Consider the following 17,387-nt stretch of genomic DNA (forward strand, 5'->3'; position numbering starts at 1 on the left):
TCAATGCATTCATCGCTGCGATGGAATACAAATATGTCGTGATCCCATCGACGGTTGGAACGTGATCTCTCCATTGCTTCACATCATACAGTAGTCTTGTGCACTGATCGTTGATCAATTGGTGGCCAGCAAGAGTCTCCTGGTCCACCATCATCTTATCACTTACAACCAAGAGTTTCCGGATTTGGTGTCTTCAGAACACCAACATCTCGACGCCCGCTAGGCTAGAGCGGTATCCAACTTACACAAATTAACTACGGCGTGTCGATCCAGCTGAGGATTGACTTCGATTGAATTGTGGCTTCTTATACCCATCCAGTAGCCAAGATGGCCTCCTACCGCATTGCCGCTCCCGACGAGTACCTTGCCATTACTGGCATGGGAATTAAGAATGGTGAGCGATAGCCGCAATTGGCCTCGTTTTCTATAGTTCACCATCACTAACAGCCCTCTCCAGTCAAAATTTGCAAGGCAGCATGGGTTTGGCCCTTCCAGCGCTGCATGCGCTTCAGCGTGCAGCCTCACGACTATGCCATGAACCTCCAGGCCATGACCAAGGAGAAGCTGCAGTTCCTGCTCCCCGTGGTCTTCACCGTCGGTCCTGATGTCGGTTCGCGCACCGGTAACCCGATTCCCATTCCCGGGCTCGAGGACGATCCGGACCTGGCTCCCCGCCAGACCCAGGAGAACGGGGACGATGACCCCCTCAAGAAGTATGCCATTCTGCTTGCCGACTCGCGGACCTCGCCCAAGAGCGACAACAGCCGGCAGTTCGTCGAGAACATTGTCAAGGGTATTATCGAGGGTGAGACGCGTGTGCTGGTTTCCAGCATGACCATGGAAGAGATTTTCTCGGAGCGTGAGGTCTTTAAGCGTCGTATTTTCCGCATCATCAAGAGCGAGCTGGACCAGTTCGGTTTGCGCATCTACAAGTGAGTTTTGTCAATTTACCTTGAACGAAGACCCGCATCATGCTAACCTGCGCAGTGCCAACATTAAGGAGCTCAAGGACGCCCCCGGCTCCGTCTACTTCGAGTCCCTCAGCCGCAAGGCCCACGAGGGCGCCACCAACCAGGCCCGTATCGACGTCGCCGAGGCCCAACTCCGCGGTAACGTCGGTGAGGCCCAGCGCAAGGGCGAGCAGGAGCGCGAGATCGCAAAGATCCACGCCGAGACCGCCGTGCGCAAGACGGAGCGCGACATTGAGCGCGCCCAGGCCGAGGCCATCCTCGAGACGCGCAAGACGGAGCTCAACCGGGACGTCGAGATCGCTCGCATCGCCGCCACCCGCCAGACCGAGGCCCAGGACGAGGAGCTCAAGCGCGAGGTCGAGAAGAAGCGCGCCGCCGCCGAGATCGAGCGCCTGCGCGCCAAGGAGGTCGTCAAGGCCACCATCGAGCGCGAGGCCAAGCAGCAGGCGGCCGACGCGCTGGCGTACGAGATCGAGGCCGCCGCCAAGGCCAACTACGAGAAGGAGAAGCAGGAGGCCGAGGCGTTGGCATACCGCCAGCGCGCCGACGTTGAGGTCGCGGCCTACCGCACCAAGCAGGAGGCTGACGCCTGGGCGTATGCCACTCTCACCAAGGCCGACGCCGAGCTGCAGCGCACGCTCAAGGAGGCTCAGGGTTTGGCGGCCAAGGCCGAGGCGCTGGCCAAGATGCGCGACGCCTTCGGCGGCCCGGCTGGTCTGCTGCAGTACATGATGATCGAGAAGGGCACGTACATCCACCTGGCCAAGGCCAACGCCGATGCCGTCCGCGGCATGCAGCCCAAGATCAGCATCTGGAACACCGGCGCCGAGGCCGGCGAGGCCAGCGGCTCCGGCAACCCGCCCAACGGCGTCGCTGCTCTGCGCAACGTTTACCAGATGCTGCCGCCGCTCATGACCACCATCAACGAGCAGACCGGTATCTCGCTTCCCGAGTGGCAGTTCGGTCGCCTGGCCACCAACATGTCGGAGGTTGAGCGGGCGAAGGCTGCGGCTGCCAAATAATTACTGACACGATGCTCGGGGGGGATCTGCCCCTCTGATCTATAGCGCTCATTTCGTTTCCTATTTGTGTTGCTATTTGGTTTCAATATTCGGTATGATCTTGGATATCATGAGGGTGATGGACGGTCATTCGTTGCAAGGGGGATACCCAGAGCTCAGGTGCTTTGTTTTTTCTTATCATTATACCCATGTATCATAGCATCTGTGTCGGTCGCTGTTGATCAGACTGTAGGCTACATATTTCCTAGTGTGTTAGATCTAATCCTACGTTTAAAACCTCCATACTTATCTGGCTTACTGGACGTTGATTTTGAGTTTGTTGGTGGACTGATGATGGTGGTCAGACGGATGCTTCCGAATGACTGCAGACAAAAATGCCTGGTTCTAGGTGAGACAAGCCCGGTGCCGAAGAACCGAGCCGAACATCTGGGACATAATAGCCGTGTCGACTGCCGCCGTAATACTTCCGAGGTCAACTCCATGTCGTCTTGGTAACAGTATCCCGAAAAGCACGGGACAAAACTGGTAAAGGTTGAGCCCTGAAACTGCTAAATCATCGTTCAGTCAGTTGCTCCGATGACCTTCAACCCCTACTTTGCCGTCCACCAGCTCCCGAACCCCAATAAGCAATCGATATCCAAACAAGGCAGTCCAAAGGCAAACCCGTCCCGAACCATCTGCCGGGCGACGAGTCAATTAACTGAGACGCGTTGGTGTTTAGGAGCCCAACTAAGGGTATCCCTTCCCAAGACACTCTGCGCCCCGTCCTCCCATCTTCTTCCCGCCTCGACGTCTTCGTCACCCCAACACATCCCGACAATGTTATATATCCTCCTTCGCACATTTATTTATTCCCAGATCGATACCATGTACGAATTCACCAATCGGTACGCCCGGCACATATGAGCCCCAGCGAGACGCCAAATGATACTTCCCCAGACTTGGCAGGAATATAGAGTTGGATTAGCCGTGCCAATGATAGTTGTTTGAATCCTGTCACAGCTATCTCGAGCGGCGACCTACTCCACCGGGGCAGCACTTCGGCACTGCTATGCCGACGCAGGTTGCCGATGCGTACGAAGTATGGGATTGATAACAAAGGCACAGAAGAACTTGGAGGGCAATATGACGTTTTGGATAGGCTGCTGACAAGAAGGCCAGGTCCAGACACGCAGACGGGTTGTGCAAAAGGATATATTCAGGTCAAGATAGAAAGCTGGTTCCAGCCAGCTACCCTTGAGCCTTTGACTCTCTCGTTTGTTGTCCGCTGTGGTATTTGCAGAGCTTCTTGTACTCTCCGTCTGTCGTGATCCCAAATAACACTAGCAAACCGCCCTCCTACCTGCAGTCGACACCATGTGGCTCAAACCCGCCCTCGCGGCCCTCGCCGCGTCCCAGCTCGCCTGGGCCCAGGAGCTGATGCGCTTCGGCTGCTCCCAGCTGACCATCGACCGGATCGACCCGCTCGTGAACCCGGGTAGCATCCCGTCGCCGCACATGCACCAGATCGTCGGCGGCAACTCGCTCAACGCCAGCATGGACCCCAGAGAACTTAACCCGGCGACGGCGTCCACCTGCACCAGCTGCACCTACTCAGAGGATCTGTCGAACTACTGGACCGCAAACTGTACTATTCACCGCCCCGTCGTCGTCGTTGATGATGGCTATGGATAAGGAGGGGCTGACGCTGTGTGGCGTAATAGTGTATTTCCGCGCTCGGAACGGGACGTTCAAGATGGTGCCGCTCTTTGCCAACCTGGGTCTGAACGTCAAGGGCGGAATGACAATTTACTAGTGAGTTCTGGCTTAAAAAACCACCGTCAGTAGCCTGCTTCTGACATAGCCTGTCCAGTATCCGCGGCTATCAACCCAGCGCGCGCGTCACCGCCTTCCCGCCGGTGAGTGAACGATTCAGCGTGTCCGGCAGCACATGCATACTCTGTGTCTATTAACGCAGCTCAGGGCTTCCGCATGCTCGTCGGCGACCCCAACAACCGCGACCCCAACAAGGTGCCGCGGCAGCTCTGCTACCGTTGCGAGCACAACATGCAGCAAGTCCCCTTCGGCGGTGCGCCCTGCACGGGCTCCGACACCAAGGCCTTCCCGCGCGACACGTGCGGCGGCGGCTGGCGCGTCACCGTCACCTTCCCGTCGTGCTGGGACGGCAAGAACACCGACACGCCCAACCACAAGTCGCACGTGACGTACCCGGCGACGGGCACGTTCGAGAGCGGCGGCGCGTGCCCGTCCAGCCACCCGGTCAAGATCCCGCAGGTCATGTACGAGATCATGTACGACACGCGGGCGTTCAACAACAAGGCCGACTGGCCGGCGGACGGGTCGTCGCCGTGGTACTGGAGCCACGGCGACCCGACCGGGTACGGCATCCACGGAGACTACGTGTTCGGATGGCAAGGCGACGCGCTGCAGCGGGCGATGGACACCAAGTGCGCGGGCGATCGGTGCCCGGCGCTCAAGCGGCAGACGGATGCCGAGGCCATTGCTTGCACCAAGAAGCAGTTTGCGCGCGAGAGTATTGGTGACACGGAGTGTATGTGTTTCTCTGGGATGTGGTCAGAAGGCCATGCTAACTCTTGATACAGGGCTCAAGGAACTCCCCGGCGCGCCGCCTCTGGTTTAAGGTGCAGGCCGTTGGTCGTTGATTGAGATGTTGATTGGGGTGTATCGGTTGCTCACGAGTGGGGATACTATTGGGATGTAGCGGCAATGCTTTGATCGAGATGTGCGTTGTGCTTGTTAGGTAGTTTGAAGCAATGGCGAATTTTGGTTGGCGAAATGGTATCTCTGAATATCTGAATTTGAAGTGGTCTCTGTCTCGCAATCTCATGTTTGTGTTCCATGTTCGCCCCCTCCTCCGACGGTCCAGCCTTATGTGGGTCATGTACCCGACGAGAGTTGATAGTCTAGTTGGGCACAGTTGAAACAAACACGCGTTTGGCTTCTGAAATGATGTTCCTGAAGATTTCTGGGCATAATATTCGATGTCGTTTCTCTAATTTCTTGTCGGATAGCCGTTCATCTGATCTCAAAAACTCATGGCGGTTCCCGGCTGCTGTTGGGAGCGACCTTCTTCGATCAAGAAGCAAGACACCGCGGATCTCGGTAGTAGCTCCCCTACCCAGGATACAGAATTGACAAATGTTGAAGTCCAGGAAATACGTAACTATTTACAGGTGTTGTCGAGTTATAAGATGGCCGAACATTCGAGCCCAGAGCCTCAAAGTTGCCAGCTGCCATCAACTGCATGCTCATCAAGCCAAGCGAAATGTTTCGGCTCCAGAGGAGGTCATAGCTTGTACATACCTTCCTGGCTCACGCTGACAAGAGATGAGGGGAACTGCACCGGAACGGTGCCGTAAGTGGCATTGACCAATGTTGTCCTCCCTAAGTGCCAGCCGAGATGACCCGACACCTTGCGTCTCTTCCTTCCCCAAAGAGAAGCGGACCTAGGAGCGATCCTGACTTCCAGCCCAGTTCTTGCTGGAGGAGGAACACAGGTGCGACATGGAACCTTTCATTGGAGGGAGTTGAAGGCACTTAAACACCATAACAAGAGGCATCTGAAGACCTAGGTAGCTAGCTCGCTCGGATTGAATGCCCTTGACGCCCGGTTCTGTTTGGAGATCCCTCGGGTAAAGCCTTCGTGAGCCCTCGTCTCTCCCCTCCCCCTGCTCCGCTCCTTCCAGGTTCTCCAGACTGCCCAGGTCTCCCTGCAGCTGTTCTTGCCGGAAGAACACAAGCCTGACCTCAACCCTGCTTCCCAATCTTCAACCATCGGCTGTCATTGGTCAACCGCGTGTTGATCCTGCCATTCCATATGTTGTGTCACCTGGATGCCTGAGGAAACCAGTCCCCGCACGCACCGAGTGCCTTTTTCCTCCCGCTCTCCTTTTTTCTCTCTTCCCAATTCTGCAACTTCATCCAAAACACCATCCCAACTCTCCCACACTCCCTCAAAATCATTCCTTTCAACGCCGTCAAAATGTTCGCCTCCAGCCGGGTCTCTGGCGCCGCCGCGCGCATGGCCGCTAAGCAGCCTCTCCGTCTCATGTCCACCACTACCAAGGGTCAGGGTACGTTCTCCGTTCTCCACCGCCGAGTGGGCCAACCGTCAGCTTCCCCGGATGCGTTATTTACCAAGATCGATCTCGCGAATCTTTAGCTCGAGTCCCAAGCTCTATCATCTCCACAAACTCCACCGCGCGCCTTATCAACGGCCGCAACGGCCTGCTGCTCAATGGCGGCCGCAATGCCTTCGCCTCGACCGTGATCCGCAACACCATGCAGTCCCGCGGTGTCGTCGTCGAGTCGACCGCCGCCGCCATCCTCGCGGCTGCGAAGGCCCACGGCGCTGGTGCTGCCACCATCGGCCTGGCTGGTGCTGGTGTCGGTATCGGCACCGTCTTCGGCGCTCTCATTAACGGCGTCGCCCGCAACCCGGCTCTGCGAGGTAAGAATTTCATCGCACACAAATTTGGCAGTCTCAGTCATCAATTGCATCGATCTACCAGTCAATTGAGATGCAGCGAGCTAACATGAGTTTGCAATTCAGGCCAGCTTTTCTCGTACGCTGTCCTCGGCTTCGCCCTTTCGGAAGCCACCGGCCTTTTCGCCGTCATGCTTGCGTTCCTGCTCCTCTACGCCTACTAGATAAAGCACCTCGCGGGTCGTTGCATCGTCACCCCGACGCTGGCGGCCAGGAGGACGAGGAATTGGCGAGGGAAGATGGGCGGCCAGTGGAGACACAACCGTCGGGCTGGTGCGAGCTATTTTAGCTCAGATCCACCCACCCCGTGGGGAAATCAACCAGGCCCCAGGCCTTCCCGTCTTCGGAACCGGGTTTGTTTCTGATGGCGCAATAGAGATATTCGCTGGTTTGTGTCATAGAGACGATACAGGAGGCATGTAATGGAGGCTGTTGAAACTGGGTGTCAAAAGTTTCCCCGGGATTTCTCTGTGCAAAATATCTGGTATGCCCCGTATCTCTGCGCCAATTGCTCTCGCAAACCGCGCAGTTCCCGAACTCGGCATCCCTCGGACCAACATCACGTGCTCGGAACCGGAATATTTTGTGGTGGTCACCGGTCTTGGCTTAACTGCCATATTCGGAACATAGCCGAACCACGATCACAGGGTGAAGCATTTTGTTGTCCAACGACGCTGATCTGACCTAGAACTTGATGTCAGCTACCTTCGCCAGCTCGGCCGCCAACCAAACTCTGTTGACCTCTGTCGATCCTGCTTTCTGTGACTCATGTCAGGGCAGTGTCCGTGTGTCCGTGAGTCAACCTTTGCTCTTCCCCCCGATACACGAAGTTGATATAACCATTTGGTGCAAACCACCATCCACCATCCGAAGGACTCTAGCTTCAGGGTCTTTGCGGCTAAGCTGTAGTCCTCGATGTCTTCACTCAGTTGAATGTAAATACGCGGATCATTCCCCCATTGATCTGAAGCTTCCCCTGGAACCGTTATCAATCATGAGAAGGTCAAGAAGATCCGGAGAGCTGCTGGCGGGAAGTTTGCCCATCGCTTGCGTCAACATTGCATACCTCGCATGTACCGTCATGCACCGTTTGTCTAGGCCTTGCAAATGAGTTTGTGCAAGTTTAGAAAGGACTGCCGCTCCGCTCCCACATATAAGGACGCAATTCAACCCTCCTCATGTTTCCTCTTCGCTCTCTGCCTTCCTCACCTTCTCCTCAGCCCGAACTCGTTAATTAGCGAGCCGAAGGGCGAATTTCCGTTATTTCACCTTTTTTCGAAACAAGTCGTACCATCCCTTCAACATGCCTGATTCCTGTGCGGCTTGCCAGAAGGCACCTCCCGAGGTCACCCTGAGCCTTTGCGCCAAATGCCACACGACCTTTTATTGCTCCCGAAAGTGCCAAAAGTCCGATTGGGAATCCCACAAAAAGGCTTGCAAAAAGATTGGGAGGAGCACCGGTGCTGGCAACCCTTCCCCCTCCTCCACCCCCCCAAACAACGATGGGCCTAAATCCCCTCCCAAGGGTCTCGACCAACCAATCTCCAAACCGTTTACCCACCTCGTTGGCGGCACCTGGCTTCATGAACGGCCTGAGAAGGATGTATACCGGCTGCTCATTGATGCCTGGCGTCTTCGAGTTGCTGATGAGGAAAACTTTGGTCCCGGAGGAACCGAGCCAGTCGGCCGTGGGTTGAATGGGTTCCGTCGGTTTCTGAAACTTGCAAGTGAGCACCAGCCGAGCTCGCTACTCCCTAAGTGGTGGAACGAGGAGAAGGAGAATGAATGCGTGGAGTTTGGAACAAGCGGAAGCGAGTGGCAAGACTTGAACAAGAAGATCGACAAAGCGACTATCATCAGTCATTATGGAGATGATAGGTTTCCCATGCAGCTTCGCATGTTTGCTGAATTTGTGTTTGGTCGCGCGCCGGGCGGACAAGATGGGTCTCAGATGCTGTTGATGATGATGGCTACGGAACTTCCCAACGGCGGACCTGGCGGCGTGTTTAGCTTGGTGGATGCGCAAACTGGCCGTGTGACTCGGATGGGTTAGATCGGCGGGGGTGATGGGAGGTATGGTGGTCTTCGAATCGAACTGTGTCTAGCGGAAAAGTATCGGAATTATGAGGGGATGAGGTGAATCGAGATCTCGCTGATGCGTTGTTTTCTTTACAAGACAAGGTGGTCGCGGGACAAACTCAGCGATTTGGAATCTTGGTCATCTTGACGCCGTTAATGCTTTTAGTGAGAAGATGTTTGATCCATGCCAGGTTGTTTTCATTTGTATCCCATCCACCTAAGGCCAGCTTCAACTTAAGTTCCGCCACCCCACTGATCATCAACTCTGCGCTCCCCTTCAAACCTCCGTACCAGAACCTCACTCCTCCTCTGTCTACCACATCTGCCGGTTGCCATAAATCCTCTCATAATCCTGCCAAAACATGTCTCTATCCTCAGGCCACTCCTGGCGCTGGAGGAGCGCACAAACACCCTGAGGAGTCTCATCTTGTTCGAGGGCAACCATCTCCTCCAGCACCTGCGTCCAGTCCCTCTCCCCGGGTCCCGTCTGGTGCACCTGGGCGGCGAAGATCCGCAGCTGCATGGCGAACTTGAAGTCGTGGTAATACTCCACCACGTCGGCCCTGGTGACGGGAAGGCGAATGTCATACCACAGATCGGCCTCGCCTAAGATCATTCCCTCGCAGGCGTTCTGGTGCGACTCGTCCCACCAGTCCGGCAGCAGGAGAGGTTGGAAGTCGGTCAAGATTCGCAGAAAGACTTGGAAGCGCTGCACAAGCTCGGTGGTGTGGATCTTCTCTTCCAGCTCGGCGAGCTCCTTGCTCTCCGTGACTTCGTGGCGCACCGGGATGGGGTTGTGTCCGCCCGGGCGGTGCTCCCAGACGGCTTCGTCGTCGAGGCGCAAGCGGAAGGCGTCGATGAGGATGCAGTAAACGTCGGTCGGGGGACGGTTGAGGAGCCAGGTTCCGTGGGAGAGATGGGTGAAGGGCTTGTAGATGGCCTGCTCGAGGCCGCGGGACGGGGAGTTGTAGCCCGGCGCCGAGGGGTTGATGTCGAGGAACGCCACGACGGACGCGGGGTTGAATGGGATGAAGGTCCCCGGGATGAACGTCGGAGTTCCGGGAGGGGGCATTATGGCGACGCGCGAGTCCTTGGGTTGTTTGATCGATTGTGAGTGATCTGGAAGAACGGCCAAAGTGTCTTGTTAGCCGCCTGCTTGCCTTGTTCACGGGTTGTGACGTTGGGGATGCAAACCTCTTCGTAGCCCCTGGCGGGTTTCTGAGAGAGGTTGTTGTCGGCGGTTTTGATCGCCCCAGTGGTGATCGGTCGGTTGAAGAAGGTGAAAAGGTCGTCCTCCCCCACCCCCTCTCCAAAGAGGAAAATGTCATAAAGGCATGGTTGTGAGGCTCCGCGACGCCAGCGGCCCCGCCGGCGAGGAGGCTCGGCGCAAGCATGATTCTTGTCCTCGGCAGGTCTTCTCTGTGCGGAGAGCGTCTAGAGTGACGAGTTTCTGCTGTCCACGTAGGAATTGTGAGAAACAACCCAGCGGGGATGATTTCAGGCGCGAAGATAGGAGCAGGCGGATGGTTCAGGGGTCATGACTCCTTTCCGGTCACAGAGGGATAGTTAGGTAAGTCTCAGCATCGACAGATCCCGAGCAATCAGGACTCGTTTGAAAGAACGTAGGAATAATTGGGCGATGCTTTGTTGGACATAACCTCAACATCGGCTAGTCTTGCTGGGATATGTTGGGGAATGATACTGGTTAGTTGAGGTTTAAGGGGCATGAATGTCATAGTACATTTGAGTTTCGTCTGGAGTATACAGTCTTGATAGTATCAGCGCACTTGGTGAGTGACTTGACATGGTGCATAGTGAGTCTCAGGCTGACTTGTTATTGAAGCTGATGCAGACCTAATCCTATGAAATAGTATGATATATCCGATATTGAGAAACAATGAAATCGTTGAGCCATGAGATTTGAAGGAAAAGACCAGAAAACCGCCACCTCAAAACCCGAGTCACCACTAATGCAAAACGCTCCTTGTCCCTGGATGACAAATGCTCCCTCAGCCCAACAATGCACCACCCATCTATCTTTCTACCGTACTGCGAAGTAATCATGTAAAAGCCATGGAAGCGCCTCCCAAAGAAACCCAGGATCCCAAAGACATGCCAATCCCACCCAAACAAAACCCACGGAATTTTCTTCAATAAACCTGAAATGCAGGGAAAAGACTCAAAAACTCACCAATGACCCTTTGTGTCCTTGTGTCTCTTGATGTTGTCCTTCCTGCCTCGGACGCCGCAGACCGGGCATGTATCTTCTTCCCTGGGTATCCCGCGCCGGCGGGCTTCATCGGGATGATGCGCCCACATGTGTCGATTCAGATCCTTGGTCTCGGCGCCGCCCGAGGGACAAAGATCGCAGCGGCGACGTTTGGTGTGGTTGTGCATGTGCTTGCTGTTGGATTGTCAGTTTCAGGGGGTCCCGACTAATAATACTTCGACCCCGACGAGAGCGAGGCGATTTGAAGACGTACTCAAGATCGCATTGCCGCGAGTATGTGTTGGAGCAATAGTCACAACGGAATGGCTTGTCCTTGGCCTTGGAGCTGTGGACTTGGTAACTGGCCCCAGCATCCGGCGAGCTCGCAGCGTCCCAGACGGTTTGATAGACAGTTCCGTCGGTCACATAGGACGTATAGCTGACGGTTGATTGTGGGGAGACTGCAACTTGGCCATCCTGTTGGATGTTAGTAAGTTGACTTTCAGCCATGATTCAGCCGTCCGAGATGTTGAGACGGAGCCTTATCTTAGAAAAAGGCCTCGGAACATTGTGCCTTGTCCCTCTATCGCACAAGGCTCAGCAGCACTTATACGACTTTCAGCGGTCGCCGAGGTGCCTGGCGTAGAGTACCCCACCAATCGGCGAGCTAGCGGTAACACCAAGGGGGAAACTGACCGTTGAGTAGTATGCTGCATAGTCTGCAGTGTTGGCGGCGGCCAGGTACGCCGGATCAATGGTCACATACTGTTGTGGGTCGAATCCCGCCGCCACAAGGTTGGGATCGGCCTGAGCATACGACCAATCCTCGGTCGTGCCGTAGCCGGCATACCCTGGGTAGTCGGAGGCCATGGTGATGGGAGAGATAGCAGCCGCCGTGAAACTTGGTCCGGACAGGATGTGGTTCTAGCAGAATGTCCGAATGCGGCGGAAGCACTGTGTGCTAGCTAGGGTGTGTGTCGGTTCCAGAGTGTTGGGACCGGGAGGTGGTTGTTGCTTTGGCGGTGGCGATGTGGTGGTTGGTCGCTAGGACAGTCGGTGAGCTCGTCCACCTGCAAGGCCCAACATGGACAACTTACGTCGACGATGATCTGTTGAAGTCGCGTCTTTAGTATCACGGTTTTTGACGTTTTGAAAGTAGATCTTTCGATCTGGCTTTCGATCTGGCCACGAGAGGCCCCAGACCAAAGCCGAGAAAATCCATGATTCAAATACTCGTCGGGCACGCCTCCGCGATCACTTTTCGACGTCAAAATGTAGTGATTCATTCTCCCAAGGCAGCCATGGCGAACCCTGAGGCCGATAGGTCTCTGTGTCTGTTCCTGCCTGACAGTCTTGTTCACGACATTCTGCACAGAGGCCGGACCCCCCCAGCCACATTGAGGCCCACAGCGACGCCGGCCGGATGAGAGTGGCAACCAGGGCCCATGAGGCTCCCGGAGCAAACACAACAGAAACGCGGGCGAGCCAATCGCGTGTAAGAGGGAGGGTCTTGTAGCACCAACAGCACCCAGCGATAGGCCCGGTTATTGGCTGGTCCAAAGAACTGCAACGCGCCGCGTTGAGTGCCTCGACCGCCTTAGAGAATCGTATGTAGGTCCCCTCTAAGGCAGATGTGTCTGCTCACTGCCCTTTGTGGCGGCCGTCTGACCCAGGAAATCGGAGAAACAGGGGGAGTGCACTGGATAAATCGGGTGGCTGGAGGCATAAAGAGTTTCCCATGGAGGCTTCTGCCTTGCATCAGTTCGAACAGCCAGCGTCGGTGAATATGACGTGCATGTGTATGCCTCTTAGTGCCTCCATATGCGGAAACTTCAAGATTGGACCTGGAGCCTTGGCTCCGCGACCAACGCGTCGCGACGTGACGTGGAATGTGATCTACCGGGAAGAGCCGCATGTCATGCCGGCCATCTCATACCAAAAATATGACTCATGAACAGGCCGTCAGGCATCGACGTCGCTATTTCCATTCATGGTCCCTCGGATTACCGAGGATAGTCACGGGTCCCGGCCACATCGCTGAGTAAGGGAGGCTTCTTCCCAGGCATCCACGGGGAAGTAAACATTGAACGATTTCAGGAAAATATTCCATCGACGAAGCTCAGGACGACGAGAGTCCAGCGAGGAATGGCTGTTCAAGAGCATGTCTGCTCACACATAGGGACCATCGCTCACACCCAACAGGGCGCTCGTGAGACATGCCATCGTCACCGAGCATGAGCAGAACACGTCTCTGATAGTCGAACAGAGCCTGCAACCCCTTGGTCATCCTCCGCGACGTTCTTAACTGCCGCTGCGGTCGAGATTTTGCGACACCACCATGCTGAACGCGTCCGAAGACAGCCGGCAGCTTCTCAGGGGCCCTGTTGGGGAGAACACTAGATGGCAGTTTCTGCCGTGCTCCTTTCGTGTCCAGCGAGGCGTGTACGGAAACATGGAAAACCGAGACCCGTGTCGCAAGGGCACCAGGCAGGGGAAGTTGAGATGAGAGGGCATCATCCGGTTCATCGTCATCGTCCGGTAGGATAGGAGGGATCTGGTGTCTCAGCGTGGTCAAACCTTCGCCATCAAACAGCAAGCGCAGCTCTGAGCCGTAAAAGCACGAGTCTTGGTGTTGATTCTAGCCATGGTGTTGAACGGGGTGTTGGCGACGGCCGTCAGAATGAATTCCACAACGTTGACGTCCTGGGTCACCGGGGGAACTGGGAGTTTAGTGTGGATGTCGACGAAACTGACAAGAGTCTAAAATAGCCCTGGATGTTAGCTCGGAATATGATCTTGCCCTGGGCTCAGCGCCCCATCTGTTGATGCTCACAGGTCAGGAGTTTCCATGATTTGGTTTGTCTGTGCAAGGTTGTTCTTGCAGCCGGAAGGGATATTAACGGCTAGGTTTCGAGGCCTTACGTCCTTATGTGTTTCAACCGCAGCATGAAATTGCCGCCTCGGTCTTTTGAGTCTACTGCAACAGACTAATATCGGTACTTGAGTACCTGGGACGTTGGGCAAGCTGAGGGCGGGAGAAGAATAAAAAGAAGAATAAAAACGAGAACAGGAAGACGAATAAATGAAGAAAGAATAAAAAGAAAAAGAAGGAGATAAAAACAAAACAATATTTAAAGGATAACTCAAGTAAACAGTCAATGACTCAATTGCTCGGATGATTGACGAAGGTAGTACAGCACAGTGAGACAATCTGCCCACTGTGCGGGCAGCATGGGGCCCCTTGTTTGACGTCACAACTTCGACTTCAACCCCCAACGTCTGCCCATTTCTTGCAACAACAAACCCAACTTTCCTGATGCTCTTGACACATCTTCTCACATGGGGTTGTCCGCGCGTCGCCGTATTTCCCGCGATGCTGTCGTTCTTGGAGAGAGCTGACCTACAAAATACGATATCCACACAGACATTGCCGGCCCCGTTAACGACTGGCACACCACCCGACCTCCCTCGAGCGTTCACTTGCCCGACGTTTTGACCGCGACGAAATGCTCCGTATGAGCCAAGCACATCCGAGTCTGAAGATGCAATCAATCACCCCATCATATAACGAACACAACGCTCGTTCCTTGACGAGTTTGGCGAGCGCATTGAGGCGCCTTTGACCGACGAAGTCAAGCGTTACTCGACCATGCTCGCCAAGAGCCGCCTTTACTCCTCCGGTGCTCGATAGGAGAGCGAGGTTATCCGCGAGCAGAGTCCATCCCCAGAACCCGAGTGCTTAACACTGCTCAACACAGGAGACATGGATTTCACACCATCTGAGATCGACGCCCTTGAAGCAATTCTGTCCGGGTATATGAAAGGTCACATTTGATCCGGTCTCAACACATGTAGCCCGGCGAACCCGCGGCCTGTTGCTCTTCCTGTGGTCATCCCAAGCTCTGTGGTTCCAACATGCCTACCCCCATGCCGCTCATCACCGTGAGTCCGAGGGACTCTCACCAGCGGCGGTCATTCACGGCGGTGATGCCGTGGACGACGATACCCGCCCAACCAACGGATACGGGTCGGGAAGAGAAGACGACGTAGCACAATGTGTGATCCCTTCATTTTAGGTCATGTATATTAATTCTTGGTTGTTCTAGATGACTACCGGAATCTAACTGCTTTCTGCCTCTTGAGGTGCATCTTTGGCGCCTGGTTTGTGGCTTTGAACTTAACCACCGAGTGATCAGCCATGGCAGGACTCCAGTCGGTCTGAAAAGTTGGCTGTGTGTGAAAGTGTGAAGATGGTGTGTTACACGACCGCCGCCCACGAGCATCGGGTAATCGGCGACAGGAGCTTAAATTTTGTGGGTTGCTAATGGTCCCCCTTGGCTGCATGCGTGGGATGGCATCGAGGCTGAATCAGGGCGTCGGTCAGTGAACTGCCCATCGATTGAGCAGGGTGGTTCACCACCAATATTCAAGGCTTTTGATGGAAGAGTTGGAGCTGATGATTGGAAAGAAGTTTCAGGTGTGCGCGCGAAACCTCGAAGAGACCAGCGTCCCACTGGCGGTAAAGAATAGCGAGTACAATGACTACCTGGATTCTGTGATTGACTTCGAGTTCCTGTCAATTAACTGTGCCTCATGACGGAGTCTTTATCCAAAGGGAACATGCAGATCTTCTACAACACAAGTTCCCAATTATATGCCCGAATCGCCGTGGAAACGATCTATGCCATCTCGAGAACCAGAACTCGGGGACTACAGCAACGAAGGCGGGGAACCAGTCCCAGATGATCTCCTCGAGTCTTCAGATTGATGAGATGAGTGATGGGACAAAGGAAATTGTATGCGAACGTGGTGATTGTAGACCAGAGGTTGCCCTGATTGGCATTCCTACTACCAAACCTGTAAGGTTTGCTATTGTTTTCCTCCCCGTCTTTCGTCTGATGCGCAGAGTCACCGACCACCAGAGCTCAACCACTTCCCCCACACCTCGAGGAAGTCAAACTCTCACCTCTTCCACCAAAAACAAAACCATCAACTCCAACTCAACACCATGGATCAACCTGACTACTGCGATCGCCGCCTCGCGGGCCTCGAGTCGGGGTCCATTCCCGACATCGGGCCTCGATCAGCCATTGTCATCTGGTCCTTGACGGGCAGCGCGACACTCTTCCTCATTCTTCGCATCTGCTGCAAGATTTCGCGATCGAACGGTCTCTGGTGGGATGATCTGGTCTTGGTCATCAGCTGGGTAAGAACCTCGCCCCTCAAGGCTCAGTTCCTGAGTGTTCCATCACGCGAGTCTAATACTGTCTTATCTCTAGGTAATCTTCGTCGCTGCTTCAGCCCTCTGCCAACGCATCATTGACTACGGCTTTGGTCGGTACTCCTGCGACATCTCGCCCGAGTCGAACCTCGAGCTCATCGCTTTCGAGGGCGGCGCTCTCGCTTCGACCTGTATGATCCTGGCCATCGTGTGGTCCAAGACATCCTTCGGAATCACTCTATTGCGCCTCTTGCGCAACCGGCTTCGGGGCTTCGTCGCAGTCGTCATTGTCATTATGAATGTAGCCATGATCCTGCAAGCGCTCTTCTCATGGGTCAAATGCATCCCCGTGGAGAAATCATGGCGACCGTCAGTAGAAGGGACTTGTTGGGACGCACGCTTCACAAGCATCTACGGTATTTCCTCGGGGGTTCTGTCGGGAGTGTGCGACCTCCTCTTTGCGTTTCTTCCTTGGACAATCCTCTGGAAGCTTCAGATGCGCACCAAGGAGAAAGTCGGCGTTGCTTTTGCTATGAGCATGGGTGTGGCGTGAGTGAACCTCTGACAAGAGCAATGATGTACGTCCCAGCTAACCATGAGTCCAGCGCTGGAGCTACGGCTTTCGTGAAGTCATATTACGTCTCACACGTGGGATCTAAGGAGTTTTCTTGTAAGGGCTCCTCTTAAGCCCCCATCTTCGTTCCTCAAAGCTAACAACCTCCCAGACAACGGCGCATACCTCATCACCTGGGCGGCGGCCGAGATCAGCACCACCATCATGGCCTCCTGCATCCCATTCTTACGGGTCCTGTTCCGCGACCTCGGCGAAACCACCCCCATTCAACAAGCCCAAGGTGGTGGTCACCTTGGCAAGAACTGCCGTTACTGCCATCAAGACATGGTTGGACAACACCCCGCCTTGGGCAACACCTCGACAACTGCTCCGGATGACGGCATTGTCACGAACGAGGAGGTTAAGGACTCGCGCCAGTTCACCGTGCCCGCAATCTGCGTGGAAGACACCACGGTCCCCTTGAAAGATACCGTGGCTGGCCCGACAGATTCGGTGTCCTCAGACAACATCAAGACGACTCAGGCGCAGAAGTTGTAAGAGCGTATCCCTTAGGCCGTTCGTTCAGGGTCCGACAGTCATTTTCCGCGAACTCTTTTCAATGGGTAATCCGCCCTCTTGGATTTGGTGTTCCTGGCGAGGCGCTTGGGTGAGATCTTTCATGGAGAGTTTGGGTGGGCATGGCCGTCGTTTGATGGGAAGGAGTTCAGATCCCAGATGGTTAGGATGGTGAAACACTTGGAGAGTCATGAGGTGGTCTTATATTCTCCGGTGCGAACTCCAGTTCGTGGCCCATTGGCCAATGTG

General features: G+C 55.0%; 8 protein-coding genes across 8 annotated transcripts; 5 read left to right on the top strand and 3 right to left on the bottom strand.

Moving 5' to 3' along the window:
* Positions 1-327: 327 nt before the first annotated feature.
* Positions 328-1,993, top strand: VTJ04DRAFT_2013 (uncharacterized protein; the record flags this gene model as incomplete). The annotated part of the gene is made up of 3 exons (XM_069359765.1): positions 328-394; positions 458-932; positions 988-1,993. The coding sequence occupies 3 exons, from the start codon at positions 328-330 to the stop codon at positions 1,991-1,993; spliced, it is 1,548 nt and encodes a 515-aa protein (XP_069224621.1).
* Positions 1,994-3,349: 1,356 nt separating this feature from the next.
* Positions 3,350-4,634, top strand: VTJ04DRAFT_2014 (uncharacterized protein; the record flags this gene model as incomplete). The annotated part of the gene is made up of 5 exons (XM_069359766.1): positions 3,350-3,620; positions 3,697-3,787; positions 3,846-3,891; positions 3,956-4,544; positions 4,597-4,634. The coding sequence occupies 5 exons, from the start codon at positions 3,350-3,352 to the stop codon at positions 4,632-4,634; spliced, it is 1,035 nt and encodes a 344-aa protein (XP_069224622.1).
* A 1,362-nt stretch (positions 4,635-5,996) lies between these two features.
* VTJ04DRAFT_2015 (uncharacterized protein) lies at positions 5,997-6,664 on the top strand (the record flags this gene model as incomplete). Its single annotated transcript, XM_069359767.1, has 3 exons — positions 5,997-6,087; positions 6,177-6,464; positions 6,567-6,664. The coding sequence occupies 3 exons, from the start codon at positions 5,997-5,999 to the stop codon at positions 6,662-6,664; spliced, it is 477 nt and encodes a 158-aa protein (XP_069224623.1).
* Positions 6,665-6,790: 126 nt separating this feature from the next.
* On the bottom strand, positions 6,791-7,117 carry VTJ04DRAFT_2016 (uncharacterized protein; the record flags this gene model as incomplete). Its single annotated transcript, XM_069359768.1, has 2 exons — positions 6,791-6,885; positions 6,940-7,117. The coding sequence occupies 2 exons, from the start codon at positions 7,115-7,117 to the stop codon at positions 6,791-6,793; spliced, it is 273 nt and encodes a 90-aa protein (XP_069224624.1).
* Positions 7,118-7,803: 686 nt separating this feature from the next.
* Positions 7,804-8,553, top strand: VTJ04DRAFT_2017 (uncharacterized protein; the record flags this gene model as incomplete). The annotated part of the gene is made up of 1 exon (XM_069359769.1): positions 7,804-8,553. The coding sequence occupies one exon, from the start codon at positions 7,804-7,806 to the stop codon at positions 8,551-8,553; it is 750 nt and encodes a 249-aa protein (XP_069224625.1).
* Positions 8,554-8,892: 339 nt separating this feature from the next.
* Positions 8,893-9,651, bottom strand: VTJ04DRAFT_2018 (uncharacterized protein; the record flags this gene model as incomplete). Its single annotated transcript, XM_069359770.1, has 1 exon — positions 8,893-9,651. The coding sequence occupies one exon, from the start codon at positions 9,649-9,651 to the stop codon at positions 8,893-8,895; it is 759 nt and encodes a 252-aa protein (XP_069224626.1).
* Positions 9,652-10,766: 1,115 nt separating this feature from the next.
* VTJ04DRAFT_2019 (uncharacterized protein) lies at positions 10,767-11,658 on the bottom strand (the record flags this gene model as incomplete). The annotated part of the gene is made up of 3 exons (XM_069359771.1): positions 10,767-10,983; positions 11,063-11,265; positions 11,485-11,658. The coding sequence occupies 3 exons, from the start codon at positions 11,656-11,658 to the stop codon at positions 10,767-10,769; spliced, it is 594 nt and encodes a 197-aa protein (XP_069224627.1).
* A 4,138-nt stretch (positions 11,659-15,796) lies between these two features.
* VTJ04DRAFT_2020 (uncharacterized protein) lies at positions 15,797-17,120 on the top strand (the record flags this gene model as incomplete). Its single annotated transcript, XM_069359773.1, has 4 exons — positions 15,797-15,994; positions 16,068-16,558; positions 16,615-16,679; positions 16,735-17,120. 4 exons carry the CDS (start codon positions 15,797-15,799, stop codon positions 17,118-17,120), a joined length of 1,140 nt encoding a protein of 379 aa, XP_069224628.1.
* Positions 17,121-17,387: the final 267 nt, after the last annotated feature.

The sequence above is a fragment of the Mycothermus thermophilus genome (assembly GCF_041956435.1).
Source record: "Mycothermus thermophilus strain CBS 625.91 unplaced genomic scaffold VTJ04scaffold_1, whole genome shotgun sequence".
Lineage (NCBI taxonomy): Eukaryota > Fungi > Ascomycota > Sordariomycetes > Sordariales > Chaetomiaceae > Mycothermus > Mycothermus thermophilus.